Below are 20,044 nucleotides of genomic sequence, written 5' to 3' on the forward strand. Positions count from 1 at the left end.
CAAAAAGGGTCTCTTCCAGAGAAAATTCAGTGCAATGCCCATCAATATTGAAAGCATTTTAAAAAATGAAGCAACTGATTACAGAGTTTTTTTAATAGTAGCTGGATGCAGTGGCATATGCCTTGTAATCTCAGTGACTTGGGAAGCTGAGACAGGAGCATTACAAGTTTGACGTCAGCCTGGACAACTTCATGAAGCCTTGTTTTAAAATAAAAACCAAAAATAGTTGGGGTTAAGCTGGGCATGGTAACACATGCCTGTAATCCCAGAGACTCAGGAGGCTCAGGCAGGAGGATCCCAAGTTTGAGGCCAGCTGTGTAACTCATTGAGACTTTATCTCAAAAGAACTAGGGATGCATCTCAGTGTTTATTTAATCCCTACTACTGAAGAAATAAACAAACAATGGGCTGGGGATGTGGCTCAAGCTGGCATGCGTGCGGCCGGGGTTCGATCCTCAGCACCACATACAAACAAAGATGTTGTGTTCATTGAGAACTAAAAAATAAATATTAGAAAAAAAAAAGAAATAAACAAACAAACCAAAACCAAAAACTAAAAAGGGCTGGGATATAGCTCAGAGGTAGAGCATGTGCCTAGCATGTTGAGACCCCTGGGTTCCATCCCCACTACTGGAAAGAAAAAAAAAAGATCTATCATCTATCTATCTATCTATCTATCTATCTATCTATCTATCTATCTATCTATCTGAGATAATTTTAAAGCAGAACAGTTATGTACCTTACCAGTCGTTAATACTTACATAGAAAGTTTTATCAATTAAAACATTACAGAAGCATTTATTTCTCACATGTTAAGAATAATTAATTCACTGTGGGCTGGGGCTGTAGCTTAGTGGTAGAGCACCTGCCTTGCACATGTGAGATACTGGGCAATCCTAAGCACAACATAAAAATAAATAAATAAAGGTATTGTGTCCATCTACAATTAATATATATATATATATATATATATATATATATATATATATATATATATATATATATTTAAATAAAAAGAGAATGATTCACTGTGATCATCTTGTTATGGCAGGATATGGAGTAAATGGGCAAATGTGAATTTCAGAATGAGCACTCAGGCACTAGTGTTCAGGATGCCTTGGGAGCAAGGAAAGGTCAGCGTGACTTGTTGGCTACTTCAAAGGTCTGATAACAAATGTTAAAAATGGAAAATGAGGACAATGAACATGGAGAAGGAGAATAATATTAAGAGGAATATTTAGGAGATGGGACAACAGCTCTTGGGGTGGAACTGTTGGAGATAGACAGGAAGCAAGGGAAAAAGAAGAGTCAAGGATAACTTCAAGGTGTTACCCTGGGCAATGGGAGAACTGGCACTGATTTTAAGAATCTGTGCAACAAACAAGTAGGTATCTGGAAAATAGGAATGGGGCTTGGGAGAGTTTGAGGCAGATGTCTTAGGGAGTTCTTAGAGTGAAGAAAATATTGAACTTCCCTAGGCAAATGCAACAGGTGGAGAAGGAAGATGGACGAGGTGACAACACTCCTAGAGGAGACCATACCTGTATCTGGGCCTTAAAGAATGAGGAATCTGAAGGCGCAGCAAGACGTCACCGGAAGATGCAGAGGCTGACTGAACAGAGAGGGCTGATGCCTGGGCACCAGGTTGGGAAACAGAGGAACTGCCAAAGGTGGGGAGGAGGGAGACAGGGACAAAACAGAAAGGGAACCTTTCCACTTTCCCTCTTGCATGTGCAAAAACACAGATCCACTCTCACCTTTGCATTTTTTGCAAGTCGGATGACATCTCTCACAGGTCCAGGTGTTTTCTTCTGCATAGTAATGCTCTGGGCAGGTGCGATAACACTCTCCCTTGGAGGCGAGCAGAAAAAAGTAGGTATCGCAAGACAGGCAGTCTGTGGGCTGTGGACCCCGGCATGCCTTGCAGCTCTTGTGGCACCTCTTACACTGGCCAGTGGAGATTTCTGCATAATATCTGAAAGCAAGAGGAGCGAAGATGGAATACAGCCGTCCCTGGGTATCTGCAGGGGGTTAGTTCCAGGACCCACCACAGATACTAAAACACATTGAAGGCTCAAGTCCTTTCTATAAAACAGGGTAGCATTTGGATATAACCTACAAATATCCTCCTTTATACTTTAAGTCATCTCTAAATTACTTACAGTACCTAATGCAGTGTGAATGTTAAATAAATAGTTGTCATGCTACATAATTTGGGGAATAATGACAAGAAAAAAGGTCTGTACACTATTGGTACAGATGCAATTCTTTTAAAAAGTATTTTCCATCTTTGATTCCATGTGGAACCTGCAGATGTGAAGGGCTGATTGTACTAATCTTTGCTCCTAAATTAGGTGTGGTGAAAAAACACAATGAGTCATACAGGATTCATTTACAAGCTGGGTGACTTTAGTCTCTTTACTTAACTTTACTCATTAAATTCATTTCTATGATACTAGCAAATTTAATGATTCTCAGTTTTCTTATCTGTAAAGTGGGCATTATAATCCGTTGCTTGCTAGCTGTGAAGATTATACTGGATAACACCTAGGGAAAGATGAGCTACTTCTGTCTTTTTCTTCTATTCACTGCTCCAGATTCAACCTTTAAGCTGTGTTGAATGGGATTGGGGAATGGAAGACATTTTTACATGGACCTCTAAGTAGTTCTTCTTAACTTAAAAAGCATCTTGAAATAGAAAGTGACATGTAGTGAAATTAACCTTTACCAAATAGATGTAACCTCCTTTGAAAAGACTTTTGGAGATTAATTTTTTCCTATATTTTTATTGGTGCATTAAATTGCACATAATGGTATGCTTTGTTATATATTTGTACCACTGCACACAGTATAACAATATAATTTGGATAATATCATTTATTCCCCATTATTTCCCCTTTTCCTCTCCCTGGTCCCTTTCTTCTACTCTACTGATCACTCTTTGATTTTCATGAGATCCCTGCCCCTCCTTTTCTTTTCTTTTTTCCTCTCTAGCTTCCAAACGAGATTATTATTATTATTATTATTATTATTATTATTATTTTGGTACTGGGGATTGAATCCAGGGGCCCTTAACCTCTGAGCTACATCCCCAGTCTTTTTATTTTTTAGTTTCATTAAACTGCTTAGGACTTTGCTAAGTTGCTGAGGCTGGCCTCAAATCCTTGGTCCTCCTGCCTCAGCCTTTTGAGTCACTGAGATTACAGGTATGTGCCACCTTTCCAGGCTGAAGATTAAAATTTTAAACTTATTTTTATTGGTACATTATAATGATATAATAATAATGGGATCCATTGTGATATATTCTTACATGAACATGGCATAGTTTATTTTGCTTCATTCTCTGTATCTGCATCTCCCCTTTTCCTCCCTTCCTCCTGCCTCAACCCCCTTTCCACTAGTGGTCTCTCTTCAATTTTCACAAGGTTTCTTTCTTTCCTTTTTTCTCTCTAGCTTCCACATATGAGAGAATGCATGTGATCCTTGAGTTTTAGAGTCTGGCTTTTTACTCTTAGCCTGATTTTCTCCAGTTTCATCCATTTTCCTGCAAATGATAATATTTTGTTCTTCTTTATGGTAATAAAATACAATTGTGTATATTTAGCATATTTTCCTTTTCCATTCACCCACTGATGGACATCTAGGCTGGTTCCATAATTTGGCTATTGTGAATTGCACTGCTATTAACATTGCTATGCATGTATCACTGTAGCATGGGCAAGTCATTTAACTTCTTGAGCCTTGGTTTCCTAATCTGTAAAATGGAGAAATTAAGGAAAGGCTAGGGATGTAGTTCATTGGTAGTACATTTGCCTAGCATGCATGATGCCCTAGGTTTGATCCCCAACTCTGCAAAAATAAAACAAAACAACAACAAAAACAAAACTGAATAGACTAATACCAACCTCATGAGACCATTGTGAAATCAAATCATAATGTAAAGATACATTGTGAGTGGAAATGCTTAGTAAACTCTCTTCTCATCATTTATAGAGATGAGAAGCATCAAGAGGAACCATGGTGAGGGAAGACTGATCAATTCTAAATAGGTTTTAAAATTTATCAAAGAGTTATGCTAAAAGAAAGGCAGTGGGGAGTTTTATGGATCATATTGAAAGAAGACTCCAACATCACTGCTTAAGATGAAGACTTATCTTAAATACTCATCTTAAGCAGTGGTTTAAGATGAGGGGATTGTGAAATCTCTTGATCCTCAGAGCCTTGGGGAGGATCTTATGCATAAACACAGACAGAAACATGAAAGTTAGAGAACCCTCTGTGAGGCTAAACATCAGAATCATTATTGTATTGAGACACAGAGAATCATATACCTGCCTTTTCAAGACAAAGAGATTTAACACACAAGGCTCATATCATGATGCAGAACACTGATTTTACAAAAGGAATGCTACTTCATCAATATTCCAGTTTTTTCTCTGCTTCCTGGCTACCATGAACTAAGGAACTTTCCATCCTATGCCCTTCCACCTTAATGTTCTGCCTCATTGCAGGTCCAGAGAAACAGAGTCCGTAGACCATGGACTGAATCACTTGAAACCCTGTCAATACCAGCTTGGAGACACGCTCATTGCTCCAAGCAAGAAAGAGTTCGAAGGAATTGTTGTGTTTCCCTAATTCCCACCATAGCTGCCCCCAAACAGTAAGCACTCAGGCTTGTCTTTCTGGTAGGAAGTTAGTCTACCAATGTTGATTCATGAAGGAACCTAATGCTCCTTCACATAACTTTGCCTTTGGAGTATATTTATTGCAAGTTATGTTTCCTAAGATATGAGCTTATCATGGGAGTGGTGTATGAGTAAAAAATAATTTTTGTTCTTAAAAAATTTTTCTCCAATTCTTCCACATTAAAGAGGTCCACAGAAACCTATGCTTCTCCTCCTCTCCCTTGGGTAACTTCATACATGGTGGGACCATTTTCTTAATCCCATGGTCTGCATTCTCTTTAGATCACAGGATCACACCCCTCTTTTAGTGTGTATGTACTTAAGAGTAACGAAAAACTGCATATGAGAAAGATGGAGATTCTTGACATGGGATCCAGATCTTTATACATCCTTCTTAGGGTAAAGTGGAAGGGTGAAACAGGTAGGCTCACCCCCACTCTTGTCTGGTAAGGTCCTTTCTTCACTGACCCACACAGCTAGTGTTTTTCAAGAGCTTCTAATGTTTATAATTCTGCATGGAATGTTGTAGTAGTATAAGAGTAGGAGTTCCCCCGGACCCCCCAGGAGCTTATAATTTTCTTGGAAAGACATACAGGAATAAGAATAAGGTCTTAAAGAACAAAATTTGTCTTAACTCACATTATTCAAACAAATAATGTGCTCTAATTGAATATGTATTTAATAAATGAGTGAGTGAAGGAAGAAGATACATAGAAATGTAAGGTGGTATATAGCACTATAACAGATGAAATAAGTAGAGATTGCTATGACTGAAAAGAATAGATGTGCCAATTTGGGTGAAAGACTTTAGGGAAAGTCCAAGGATAGAGCCCTTCAATCAGGGTCTGGAAATTCTCAGTGTCCTAGGTTCTTCCTTGGGAAGCAGTGAGCAACATGTCTATAATCAACCTTTCTCTTTACTGGGATGCCTGTGTGTGTGTGTGTGTGTGTGTGTGTGTGTGTGTGTCTGTGTGTGAAATCCAGCTACACTCTTCCAATTATGCTTGTTACCAGACCTTCTGATAAACACACTCTTTATCTCTGAAATGCTTCCAGAAGGATACATCAGATGTATCTAGGATGCGTATGATAACTAATCCTGTATTTGTGGATTTATGGGAGGTTTGACAGATTGCAGAATTAATGGGGTATAAATGTAGATGTTAACGGAAATTGTTTCTTTTGTAAAATCAATGATTTATTTGCATAGCTTAGATCCTGCATATTAAGCTTGAATGGGGAGGGAGTGGGGATAGTAGAGGATAGGAAAGGTAGCAGAATACAACAGTTACTAATAGGGCATTATGTAAAAATGTGGATGTGTAACCGATGTGATTCTGCAATCTGTATTTGGGGTAAAATTGGGAGTTCATAACCAACTTGAATCTAATGTATGAAATATGATATGCCAAGAGCTTTATAATGTTTTGAACAACCAATAAAAAAAATAAATTAAAAAAGAAAAAAAAAAAAACAAATCCTAAAACTGAAGAAAAAGAACATCCATTAACAGTCTTGGGCTTCTCTGAGGAAGGAAGGTGTTGTTGCCTCTGCCTTGGCAGTGCTGATACCTTATGGCTATCAGCAAGGCTGCGCATTGGGTAAGATCGATAGCTTACATGAGTCTGATTTGACCATCAGACCCTTTGTATTCTCTCACTGGGTCACTCTGTGTCTCCTGTTTCTCTTCTATTCATGTGAGTGGGCTCACCTTTGCTCCTTACTAGTAGTGAGAATTAAATCTGACTTCATTTGTGTTCAGAGTCTTTGTTTCCACATGTGCAAAATGGTTTTGTATCTGGAGTGATTGAAGAGTTAGCTGAAGAAATGGGTTGTTATGGTTTGGATATGAGGTGCTCCCCTAAACTCCTGTATTAGTGCACGAATGTTTGGAGGTGAAGTAAATGGGTTCTGAGAGCTGTACCTATTTGAAGGGACTGGGTAGAAACTGTAGGCAGGTGAGGTGTGGCTGGAGGAGATGGGTCACTGGGAGCATGACCAAGGGTTCATCTTCTTGCAGCCCCTTCTCTTCTCTCTCTCTGCTTCCTGGCTGCCATGAATTGAGCAACCTTCCTCCTCCACACTTTTCTGCCATGATGCTTTGCCTCACCTTGGGCCCAGAGCAGTGGACTCAGCCCACCATGGACTGACCTACCAAAACCTTGAGCCCAAAATACAGTTTTCCTTTTCTAAGTTTCCTTTGTCAGGCATTTTGGTTACAGCAACAAAAAGCAGATGAACACACGTGGTGAGCATCTTACCCCTCTCTGCATTGGAGCAGGCACTCATTTTCCAGCTGGAACCAACCCGGTCGGCAGGAGCGGCACTGTGTACTGTGACTCCCATCACAGGTCCTACAAGAGATGTGGCAGGGCGCGCACAGGTGGCTGTCCCTGGCGTAGTAGCCCTCTGGGCAGTCTTGCACACAGGTGGTGTCTGTCAAGGGAGGAGAAGAGTGTTTGGAATCAAGCCCAATTGTGGCTCCCACACCTCCTCTTGCCTGGAAAGAGGGAGAGGAAGTGCAAGGGGAAAAAGACAGTGCCCCTGTGGGCTGTGCTGGAGACACTTTGGAGTGAAGATGAATGTTCAAGAAATAGAATTGACCAAAAGGCTATAGGGGTTCAGAGAAATCAGAGGTCAGAGTGGTCTGTATTGGTAGAACAGAAACCACAGTTTTATGACTATAGATGTGACAATGGTTCATTGTCCAGCTGGTATATACTGTCACCAAGAGGAAGCCCAAATCCCCTAAAGAAGATATTTGTACTATATCCTATTGCTGCAGTAATAAATTACCACCTATTTGATGTCTGAAAACAACACAAATGTATTATCTTACTGTTATGGAGGCCAGTAATCTGAACTGCATCCTCAAGGCTGAGTTCCTTTTAGAGGTTCTAGAGTAGAAAGAGCTTCCTGGCTTTTCCACCTTCCAGAGAGTTCCTGTAGTCCTGGGCTCCTGGGCTTCTCCTCCATCTTTCCCCACTACTCCACTACTCCAGCATTTCCCCCCACTACTCCTCTGCTTCTGTCATTAACTGCCTTATACTAGGAACTCTGATCCTCCTGCATTTCTCTACTAGCCTTTGTGATTATATTGGGCCTGCCTGGGGAACACAGGAGAATCTCCCCATGCTAAGAGCCTTCATTAAATCTCAGCTACAAAGTTCCTTTTACCTTGGAAGACAATCTATTTAGAGGATCTGGAGATTAGGATTGCCATCTTCAGGGGCAGCATCAGGCAATCTGCCCCATCCTCCAAATAACCATGTAGTTTACAATAGCCTGACCCTGGTGGTGTGTGGAGTGGGGTGGGATGGGCGAGTGTGAGAAGGCCAGGCCTGGGCAACTCCTGTCCTCAGCTGTTGGGGACATCTCTTTTGTTATGCACCAGTACTGCAGGCTCAATTCTTGCTTAATCTGTATCCCCAGTTAAAGGAAAGATCACTGTCTGTGAAGGCATCTAACAGACTCATCAGTGGCACTGCAGATTAGAGGTAATTAGAAAAGAAAGTCAAAATGGTTGATTATATGGGAGATCTGGTTGGATGAGATATTTCCATGAAGAAGCAACGGCTGGGGAAGAAATTTACTGAGCTTTGTATAACAGGAACTAAGATGAATGGGTTGAAAAGACTGCTGACTTCAGTGTGTTCTGTGGTCAGGTGGTCAGGATTGGTATTGAGCATAGATGTGCCTGTGTCTTAGTAGGAGAACACTGCCCTGGAAGGTGATATCTCAGCAAGAAGTGGAAAAACTTGCTATCTATGTGAACTTTGAGTACCTCACTTCTCAGGTCTACTCTACTGACTGGGAAGACAAGTCCAACACTTTCTAGTCTTCTCTTTGTCTCTTTCTTCTCTCCATTCCAACTCCTTCTTTAAGTGTAGCTCCTCCGGGCTTGTATTTAGTCTAATCATGGCATCCAGGAAACCTGAGAACACAGTCTCATACCAGCAATCACCTTCAGAGCTGATCTGGAGGCAGCCCACCTGGGATTGCACCACACATTGTTCAGGATTTATTAATGGATGATAAATCAAGGGGGAAATTTTGATGAGGAGTTGAATGTCTACATGTTCTTAATGCATTCTCTCCACAGACTACTTATTAATTACAAGGGAATCAATAGTAGTTATGCAGTAGAGAAAATAAACGTCTAGACAGATGGTCAGTGTTAATTAACATCACCGATGAGGGGCAAGTGGGTATCATATGTATCTGGATATGATTCTCAGATGGCAGGACATCACCTCTTCTGACTGAGAAAGAATCCTCTCAGTCTAATCATGGGGAAACTGCACACCAACTCAAGAGGAGGAATAGGAGCTGTATTTTTCTGGAATATCAATATTATAAAATACAAAGACAGTCTGTGGAAGCATTCCAGAGTAAAGGAAGATGAGGCGACTTGGAAGCAAAATGCAATGCCTGATTGTGGAACAAGTTCTGTTATAAAGGGGTGTTGGAAAAAATTTAATGGAAATAGTAAAGTACTGTATAAATGTAAAATTATTAGAATTGGCAACTGTCCTGTGATTAGATAAGAAAGTATCTATAAGCTTAGGAAATATGAAAAACTGTCCTTGTAGGACAGGGGCCACAATGTAGGTAACTTACCCTCCAAATGGTTCAGAAAAAGTGTGTATAGATAATATATCCCTACACACACACATACACACACACAAACACAAACACACACACACACACACGGAGGAGAGAAAATAATAAAGCAAAAGGGGAAAAGATTTGCAGTGGGTGAACTGGGTAAAAGACATATGTATGATGTTCTTTGTACTATTCTCATTCTTGTATCTTTTCTGTAGGTTTGAAAATTTCCCAAACAAAAGTTAAAAAAAAAAATTAAAAAGAAGCCAATGTCCACTGGGCACCCAGCACGGTGCCAGGTAGTTTCCCAGAGGGAGAGAAAAAGGCCTCTTGGAGTGGAGGGAAGTCACTCACTGAGAAGAAGGTTGTCCCCCCTGCAGGTGTGACACTGGTCCTCTGCGGGTCCTGTACAGTGGAAGCATTTATTGTGACAGGGCTTGCACCTGTGCATTGTCTCATCCCAGTACTCGATGGGGGCACATTCCTTGTGAGCCACACAGGCCCCATGGCTGTTCAACCTCAGGCCTTCCTGGCAGCTTGTGCAGACGCTGTAAGACGAGCAGGTGTGGCAGGACTCGTGGCAATCTGTGGGCATGTGGGGAAGCAGATACTGAGACAAAGCCAGTGTACTCCTCTAGGGAACAGATTCCTTTCTTCTAGAGACTTCTAGGGTTTTGTGCCTAAAGTATAGGGTCATGAATTGGGAATAGACTTTAGGCTCTGGGGTGGAGCATTCTTGTTGCAAAATGAGAGGTAAAAAATAAAGGCTTTCTCTGTAATATCCAGAGAGCTCCTTCCTGCAGTGGCCAACGCAGAAATATCAGTAAGGTTTACATGATTATCCCAACTACAGCCAAATAATGGCAAGCAATCCTGAACAGTGTGGTCATACACTGGCATGTGGCCTTTCCAACCATCATACCCTCTACTGCTCACCTCTCACAGTACATTTAGTTTACCACTTATATGGCTATTGTTGGGATAAAATTATAATTACCCACTGACAAAAAAAGGCCTCTGTCATATCCTTTCCTTAATCTACAGTGCCCATGAGAGGGCCTGTCATATAATGGGCACTCAGTAAATATTTGTGAGCCAAACAAAATGAGAACAATTCACTCTCACTTCCAGGTTTTAGGAGCTGTCATTCCCTCTGCCTAGAATTTTCTTTTCTCAGACATATGCATATGTATTCATATGCATATGACATATATGTTCCCTCTATCTCTCAGTGATATTTCATAGGTCAGTTTCTTTCAAGTTTCAATTCCACCTTGCCCATCTTCCTATCCCCCTTCCCTATCTTATTATTATTATTTCTTTTGCTTGAATTATCTTCCTTAGTGTCTGTCTTCCCAATAGAATGTCAGCTCCCTGAGGACAGGGATTCTATCTGTATTGTTTTCCAGGCCCAGAAGAGTGCCAGCACAAAGCAATCTCTGACAAGTACTTCCTAGGTGAATAGATCTGTGTTATTATCACTGTTATTATTATCACCTCCTTTCATCTGTACCAGGAAATTGTAGCTGGAGATGCTGAGTCACTCGACTGGGAAAGGATAGGCTCAGGAGCTGAATGGTGGCTCTTAACAAGAGCTCTTGCTTATTCTGTCCCAGTGCCTCACGAAAGGTGTGGGCAGTCATCCTGGGACTTTGGGAAACACTTCTCTCCCTTGAGAATTTCTCTAGCACTGGATACTTTATTTTTCTGTTCCCTGACAATTAATGAGGCAAATTACCCACATTCCATTAAAATGTAAGGAGATACAAATAATAGCAGATCCTTTCTTGAACGTGTAGGAACTGGAGTGCTGAGTGGGAGATGGGACGGGGGTTTGGGTAAGAATGGAAGGAGGGGAGCAGCCAGAAGGCAAACCATGAAGAGAGGCAAAAGGCATGGAGAGAATTCTGCAACATGGTTTACTTATGCTATGAACTTCTATGATGGCTTAAAATTTTAAGGAAAATTTTCCATTTAGGGTGACTTTTGAAGGCTCCTCATCTTTATTGGAAATCTTCACATGAGAATCCTTTTTGATTGGCAGTTCATATCCACCATTAGGGTAAGGGTCTATGTGATTTGTAACTAATGAAGTTGACATGATCAAAACCTATGAATTACTCATTTTTAAAACTTTAATGAGAACAGATTCAAAAGAGGCTTTTTTGAATGGGAAGGTTAAGGGGGGGGGGGACTAAACTCTGGGATGGGGATTATGCAAACTCCAGAGCCTGTTTTGTCTGGGCAGAAACCATCTCTTTAGGATCCCTGGGATGCTGCGCTGGGCCATGTATCCTGGAAATCTTTACCTCTGCAATCCTTAGTCTTTTCTTCATAGTAAGTTCCTGATGGACACTCATTCAAACACAGTCCATTGTAGAGGACCGTAAAAATGTCAGCACAGAGCTCACAATCATCCTCCTTGGGGCCACTACACTCCAGACAATCTTCATGGCAGGGGATACACTGGTGCAAGTCCTGGTAGAAGTGCTGGGGGCAGGACTGTTGGCACATGTCCTTGTGCAGGAAGAAGCCAGGCATGCACTCTGGGGGAAGGAGGAGGGAGTAAGTTATCCTCAGGGATTACAGAAAGGAATTCACTGCTTTTGCAGTGGGCTAGCCCATTTCTCACCACTTTGGTTTATTTGATCTGAGTATACATTTGCCCCATCCCCACCCTGAAGAGTATATGCTCAGTGTCTAACAAGCCCTGCCTTGGGTGGGGGAGGCTGCACATGGTAGCCTGATTAGATAATCCTGGATTTATGTGTGGGAATGACCCTTTGAGATGCAAAAAAAAAAAAAACAGTGCTGTGGCAAACAGTGATGACTGTGACACTGGAGGTATTGTTAAAATCCAGAAAACAATAACAGATATTTAAAATTGTATCAAAGCCTGGGGTTGTAGCTCAGTGATCTTGCCTAGCATGTATGAGGCCCTGGTTCAACCTCCAGACTGAAAAATAAATAAATAATAAATGGATAAAAATTGTACCAAGTATCTCACACTCTATTCAATACAGAAGGCAGTTTGGGGATTGTTGGATTAGTTAATTTTTCATTCATTAACAGAGTAGATCTGTGAGTAGCTGATTAATCAGTATGAAGAATGCATTGTGGGTTAATTTTATTTGTGTTCCTTTTCCTATTTGGGGAGGAAGACTAGAGAACACTTTAGGCCACACCAAGAGAATCCTTTGGATTGGGCCGCACCAGGCAAGTTGAGTCTGTGGTATTTTGGAGAGGAAATTGGATAATGTTTCTCAGGAGATAATACTACAGGAAAAAGAAAAAAAAAAAAAAAAAACTGTTCATAGCCAGAGTGCTATTCTCAGTCTTCTTTCTTGTTTTTTTTATAATAATTGTATTTCCCTAACTATCTCTGTACTTTGTTAATAATCAGTCTCTGGTAAGATTCTGCGCTAAAAGAGTAGGAACAGCCAAGCATGGTGGAGCATGCTTGTAATCACAGTTAGGTGGGAGGCTGAGGCAGGAGGATCTCAAGTTTGAGACCAGCCTGGGCAACTTAATGAGATCCTGTCTCAAATAAAAATTAAAAAAGAGCTGGTGATGTAGCTTAGCTGTAGGGCTCCACAATCAAATCCCATTGCAACAACAGCAGCAACATCAACAACAGCAACAAAAACAGTGGGATCTTTTAGTTCTTATCTATATTGCTAGCATGGGATAGTGCTTAGCACTGTGTACCCGTTATGTGTGAGTGTGAGAAATGCTGTTTGTCTTAATTTGCAGAATCCTCAATTTCCTCAACAATGGGTCTGGAAATAGATAAATGTTGGTAAAGGCAGAGAGACTGGTTCTCACAATTCTCTTTGACACCCCTCCCTGCCCCCAACTATCTACAGGTAGTGGCTCCGAGCCATGAGGGCTAATTGGGGCCATGCCCTGCCTTTGGGATGTAGCCAGGTACCTTTGCATGTTTTCTCATGGATGCACTCCTGACACATCGCTGGGCAGTGCTTGCACACTCCTTCCACAGCCACGTGCCTCTCAGGACAGGCTTTCAGGCACACTCCCCGGTCCAGGACAAGGCCTCCTTCACAAGAATGACAGTGGGTGGCATTTCCCACACATGTTTGGCAAGGAGAGCTGCAGCGTTCACATATGCTGTCTTCTGCATAAAAGCCCCTGTGGAAGGGAGGAAGAGGGCAGCTAGCTGGAGAAGTTGACCAGCTACAGATGACTCACACTGGATAGCCAAGGATGTGGTCTAAAACAGAAGAGGCAGTCAGGTGTGGTGGCCACTCATGCCAGTAATCCCAGCAGCTTGGGAGGCTAAGGCAGGAGGATCTCAAGTTCAAAGCCAGACTCAGCAATTTAGCAAGGCCCTAAGCAACTTAACAAGACCTTGTCTCAAAATTAAAAAGGGCCAGAGATACAGCTCAGTGGTTAAACATCCCTGGGTTCAATCCCTGGTATATATAAACAAACAAACAAACAAATAAAATGAAGGAAGGAAGGAGGGGAGGGAGGAAGGAAGAAAAAAAATAATCCATAAGGAAATGTGAAAAGAAACCATAGAAAAATCAAAGGAAAAGGATAGATCTGATCTTTATGAATTTGGTTTGTTAATGTACAGTGGTTGTTTATACATAATTTAGTCATCTTCTGATTTCCTGCTTTATCCCGATTATCATTACTTTTTCTTTTTTCTTTCTTTTTTTTTTTGCCTAGAGACTTACTTTACAGTAGAAAATAAATTTATTCAATTTAACCTTCTTTTAAACATTTAATAAATTAAAAAAAATATTTTCAGAAAGCTCAATAAAGGTTAAAGCCCTATAAAATTGGAATCCCTTTTTCTTTTGACACTCTCAGCTGACCTCCGACGGTTTCTTTCAAAGGCATGCATAGAACACTCACACACGACACTAAATATATTTTCAGTACGTGTTATTGCAGTCTTTGTACAGCAGACTTCCTTCCAGGTGGCATCTGCATGTAGAGTGTCTCTGAATGACTCACCTAACACATTATCGAAATCACTCACTGGTGAGTGAACACGGCAAATATGAAACCCCAACCCTCTCAAATGGCTTTGGGAAAAAAGAGAAATATAGATACTGTTTCTTGGAAAGGAAAAGCTGGAACTTGTGGAAGAGGATGATAATAAACCAGCTGGGAGAAAACGGAACTATAGATACCAATTTCAACCATCTCCCATAATTATCCTGGGACTAGGTAGGGCTGTGATAGTGCTGGGGAATAATTTGCCTCAACTCAAAACTCCTCAGCTAGCCAGGCCAGGTGGTGCTCGCCTGTAATCCCAGTGACTTGGGAGGCCAAGGCAGGAGGATCAAGATTTCAAAGCCAGCCTCAGCAATTTAGTGAGGCATTTAGCAAGTCAGTGAGATCCTGTCTCTCAATAAAATACAAAAAAGGACCCTGGATGTGGCTCCATGGTTAAGCACTCCTAGGTTCAATCCCTAGTACCAAAAAACAAACAAACAAACAAAACAACTCCTCAGCTTAGAGCAGCAATCTCTAAGTTGTCACTATATGCGGGGAGCAGGTCCAGGCGGGCAGGGCTCCCAGCTGCACCCTTGGCCATGTCTCCACATCCCTGCATTCTCCTGGGTACCACTGAGGCATGCTCTTCTCATAGCTAAGATAGAAGCACAAGAGGACAGGCACAATGTGAGCCTCTGTCTCTCTTCTGCTAACAGCACAGGCCAAAGCAAGTCACATATACCAGGCCAAAGCCCTGGGCAGGGGAGTGAAGTCCATTCTGCCTCTAGTGGGAGTTAACTGCAAAGTTATAGGTATGGTGGTGGTGGGATGTACAAGAGGTGAAGAAATGCAGACAACAACTCAATGCACCAGAGTCTTCTTTAATCCTGATGCCACGGAAGGACTCCCTCTTATATGGCATTTTTACTTTTTTGGGGGGCAGGTACCAGGAATTGAACTCAGGGGCACTTAACCACTAAGCCACACCCCCAGCCCTTTTTTGCCTATTTAGAGACAGGGTCTCACTGAGTTGCTTAGGGCCTCGAGAAATTGCTGAGGCTGGCTTTGAACTCACAATCCTTCTGCCTCCATCTCCTGAGCCACTGGGATTATAGGCCTGCACCACTGTACCTAGCACTTGATTTTTAAATTAATTAACTCAGATATATTGAATTGTTCTCAGTCACTTATTGTATTCATTCAGTAAACAAAATTGTATTCTGCGTGTTGGGAAGAAATAAGATGGGAATGAATGAAAGCCATATTAAATGTGATTTTAAGAAAGAAAAATGAGAGAAGGAAGCAGGTAGAAGAAGAGGAACTCAATACTATCCAGAGGGAAGCTAAGATCAGGCTTCTTTACATATTAGTATTTTTAGCTTTTTTAAAAAAATATGATGGAAAACAATGACCAGCAAGTCATTGTTTAAGAGAGACCAAGTCTCTCTTAAAAATAAATTTAACAGCTGGGCATGGTGGCATACACTTGTAATCCCAGCTACTTGGGAGACTAAGGCAGAAGATTGCAAGTTTGAGGCCAATCTTGGCAACTTATCAAGATCCTGTCTCAAAAATTATAAAAAGGGCTGGGGATATAGCTCAGGGGTAAAGCACCCCCAAGTCACCACCTCATAAAACAAAAACAAAAACAAAACAATACATTTGACAACATGATAGATAGAAATGCATTATATGATCACTGAGAGTTTAGATTTGAAAAAATTTGAAGTTCAAGAAATTTAATGCATTTTCAGATATCACAGCTTTTTCTTTCTTTCTTTTGGTATTGGGGATTGAACTCAGGGGTGCTTAACCACTGAACCATATTCCCTGCCCTTTTAAAAAAATATTCTTATTTAGAGACAGGGTCTTGCTGAGTTGCTTAGGACCTCACTAAATTGCTGAGGTTGGCTTTGAACTTGAGATCTTCTTGCCTCAGCCTCCAGATATCACATCTTTTACCTGAATGAACATTTGACATATTAATTGTTCCCATATGTACAGTAAGGAATTTGGGGTCACAGAAAGCACTAGACTTTCTCTGCAACTAATCTCAAGGAGTGTCATTGTTAGGTGATTCAATGTGGGACGGGCCACACCAGAAGTATGAACTGTGTATGCAGAACATGAAGGCTTTGGGCCATGTGATGTCAAACCAACTTCCAGGGAATTTTGAATACTAGTCCAGGCCAAGACCTCCAGGAAATGTAGTTGACTTTTTCCTTCTCCTTCTCCTTCTCCTTCTCCTCCTCCTCCTCCTCCTCCTCTTCTTCTTCTTCTTCTTCTTCTTTTTTAATGGTACTGGGGATTTAACCCAGAGGTGCTGTACCACAGAGCTATACCCCCAGCCCTTCAATTTTTTTTTTTTTTTTAAATTTTGAGACAGGGTCTTGGTAAGTTATTGAGGCTGGCCTTACATTTGTGATCCTCCTGCCTCAGCCTCCCAAGTTGCTGGAATTACAGGTGTGCACCACCATGCCTGATGAGTTGACTGTTTATAGAGGCAGGTTTTGCATCTGAGATTCAACCAACAGTGGATCATGTACTATATAGTTAGATTTACTATAAAACACACAGACGTTTTTCTTTGTCATTGTTTCCTACACAGTGCAGTATAATAACTGTTTACATGGTGTTTGCATTGAGATTAGGTATTATCTGTAATCTAGAGATGATATGAATTATACTGGGGGATGTGCATAGGTTATATGCAAATAGGTCATTTTACATCAGGAACTTGAGCAACTGAAGACTTTGGTATCTGTGAGGGGTGGAACCAATCCTCTGCAGATACTGAAGAATACCTAGACATTAAAGAAGAGCAATTCTGATAAAGAAACTGAAGAGATACAGCATGAAGAAACCTTCCAACTCTTCTTATGAGATTCAGAGGATGTTGGATGAATGCTGAAATCAAAGACAAGGACTCAAGGAACAAGGGAAAAGAAATCTATTGAAGATCACTATTAAATGAAAAATAAGTGGGCTGGGTTTGTGGCTCAGTGGTAGAGCACTTGCCTAGCATATGTGAGGCACTGAATTCAATCCTCAGCACCATATTAAAAAAATAAATAAAAATAAAGGTATTGTGTCCATTAACAACTAAACAAATTTTAAAAAGTGAATATTAAGAACTCTTGGGAATATCACAGGTTTTCTTTCTTTCTTTTTAAAATTTTATCTTTTAGAACAGTTGTAGATTCATAGCAAATTTGAGAGGAAGTTACAGAGATTTGCACATGCTCTCTGCTCCACACATGCACAGCCTCCTCCATTATCAACATCCTCTACCAGGTACATGCACATGATACTATTGGTCAATCTGCACTGACACTCAGTATCACCCAGGGTCCACAGTCTATGTCAAGGTTCACTCGTGGTGTTGTGCATTCTATGGACTTTGACAAATTATAACGAATATATCCATCACTATAGTATCACACAAAAATTTCAATGCCCTAAAAACTTTCTGTACTCTGCCGAGTCATCTCACCCTCCCCACCAACCTCTGAATACCCCTGTTCTCTTCTACTGTCCACAGTTTTGTCTGTTCAGAATGTTCCATAGTTGAAATCACACAGGAGGGAACATTTTCAGATTGGCTTCTTACATTTCATGATGTGCATCTAGCTTTCCTCCTTGTCTTTTCATGGCTTTGTAGTTCATTTATTCCATTGTCTTGTGTTAAAAACAACTTAGGCCATTAGGCTGGGATGGCTCCGATGCCTTGGATACCACATAAGCAAACTGAAACTCAAGGTAAGCAGTAAAAGGAAACTTAGGTTTAGCCAATCAGAAACCACCAACTAACCTCCACTTTACCAATCTAACACAGTTTCTTTGTCTTACTTCTGCAAACGTCCTATAAAAGTTTCCTCTCTTATTCCCGCCCCCCGGGGGGTATTAAACCACTTGCAGTTTGGTGCTAGTTCACAAATCACTGAATGCTCAAATAAATTTGTTAACATTTAAATGTGGCTCAGTTTTTCTTTTAACACTGAATGCCCATTAATTTATCCATTGATCTATGGCTATAGTTTAGATCTTAAATGTCTGTGAGGTATTGGGTTGTGCTTTCAAAAGGGATTGTGGAACCCAGTTCTTCCTTTTCTTTCCTTTGCTTCTTGGTGATGAGCTCATTAATTTCTTTCCAACATGTATTCCTGCCATGATGAGTTCCTCACCACAGACACAAAACAATGGAGCCAACCAGTCATGAAGTAGATCCTCTAAGATTGTGGGCCAAAATAAAACCTTACTCTTTATAAGGTGGTTTTCTCAGGCATTTTGTTATAATGATGAAAAATTGATAATCATGGCTACTATAGGGCTCTTGTTTGCTTCCAAATTTTGGTGATTATGAATAAAGTTTCTATCATTATCTACGTGCAGAATTTTGTGTGGACATAAGCTTTTAAGAGGTATTTTTCAGAAACCACTTTGCTAAAAGCAGCCTTCTCTAGAGATCTCCCAGCTATCTGTTCTTTTGTCCTCTCTTGGCATTTACACAATATTTTGGTTAATATTTTATTTCACTTGGTGTTTGTTGGAGGTGGGGTATGGGTATTGAACATAGAGTGCTATACTGCAAAGCTACATTCCCATCCCTCTTAAAATTTTATTTTCAGATGGGGTCATGTTAAATTACCCAGGCTGGCCTCAAATTCACAATCTTCTTGTCTCAGACAGATAGCTGGGATTACAGATATACAGTATAATTTCACTATTTTTTTATATTTATTTTTTAGGTGTAGATGGACACAACACAATGCCTTTATTTTTATGTAGTGCTGAGGATCGAACCCAGGTCCCGCCCGTGCTAGGCGCGCTCTCTACTGCTGAGCCACAATCCCAGCCCCTATTTTTTAATCTAAGAAGATACATGTTTCTTTTGATAAGGAATGGCCATAGGTATTAAATTGCTAAATTCAAAGTACTTCATGTTGAAAGTTTTTGGCCCAGATAACTATAAGTCATGCACAAGTTCTGGAACTTCATCTGTATTTTGCAGATGCCCAAGACAGTGACTTCTAGCCCTTAAAGGACAACTGTTTTTCTCCTACTTGAGTTTTAAATCTCTATATTTTTATGAATTTGAATACACCTTAAGTTTTTTGTTGCCTTTTAAACAATCACAGTAACAGCACATGTTATGCCAGGTGCAGTGCTATAATCCCAGAGATTTGGAAGGTTAATGCAGGAGGATCACAATTTCCAGGCCAGCCTCAGTAACTTAGCAAGACCCTGTTTTAAAATTAAAAGGGCTGGGCATGTAGCTCAGGGAAGAACATCCTTGGGTTCAATTCCCAGCACCATAAAACAAAACAACAACAACAATAACAAAAAACCCAAAAGATATTACTGCTCAAACTTTTTTCTTTCATGAACATCTACCATATTTGAAAAAGCAGTAACCACTAATGCTAATCTATAAACAATTCTGAACACGTGGATGTTGTTTTATTGGATGTTATGTTCCTATTACGGGTCGTATTGCTGTTCTAAGATGGATCAAACCCAAAGGGTGATGTCGCAGAAATAGCAACAAATCCTCCCCAAACCAGCTGCATATTAGATGTTCCACAGACTCCGTCTCCCTGTTTTTCTACCCAAAACACCAAGATGGGGCCCCACAGTAATCAAATCACTGTGCTCAAAACAGGAGGCATACACTTATGTTTCACAGTCTTCAAGCTTCCCAGAATTGTAGTAGCTTTTTCTACTGCTAAAATAATAATAATAAAAAAAATTAGATGCTGCTTATCTGCAGTGTCCCATTG

General features: G+C 40.7%; 1 protein-coding gene across 2 annotated transcripts in view; it reads right to left on the bottom strand.

The window, feature by feature from the left end:
- The window catches only part of Pcsk5 (proprotein convertase subtilisin/kexin type 5), a 434,410-nt gene that overhangs the window by 13,273 nt on the left and 401,093 nt on the right, over positions 1-20,044 (bottom strand). For both annotated transcript variants that reach the window (XM_027940145.2, XM_071600559.1), the window contains 5 exons: positions 13,225-13,442; positions 11,603-11,839; positions 9,648-9,878; positions 6,947-7,121; positions 1,758-1,975 (listed from right to left, as the gene is read on the bottom strand). In XM_027940145.2, the coding sequence (XP_027795946.2) occupies positions 1,758-1,975; positions 6,947-7,121; positions 9,648-9,878; positions 11,603-11,839; positions 13,225-13,442 (1,079 nt within the window). The remainder of the gene's footprint in view (positions 1-1,757; positions 1,976-6,946; positions 7,122-9,647; positions 9,879-11,602; positions 11,840-13,224; positions 13,443-20,044) is intronic.

The sequence above is a fragment of the Marmota flaviventris genome, chromosome 13 (genome assembly GCF_047511675.1).
Source record: "Marmota flaviventris isolate mMarFla1 chromosome 13, mMarFla1.hap1, whole genome shotgun sequence".
NCBI lineage: Eukaryota > Metazoa > Chordata > Mammalia > Rodentia > Sciuridae > Marmota > Marmota flaviventris.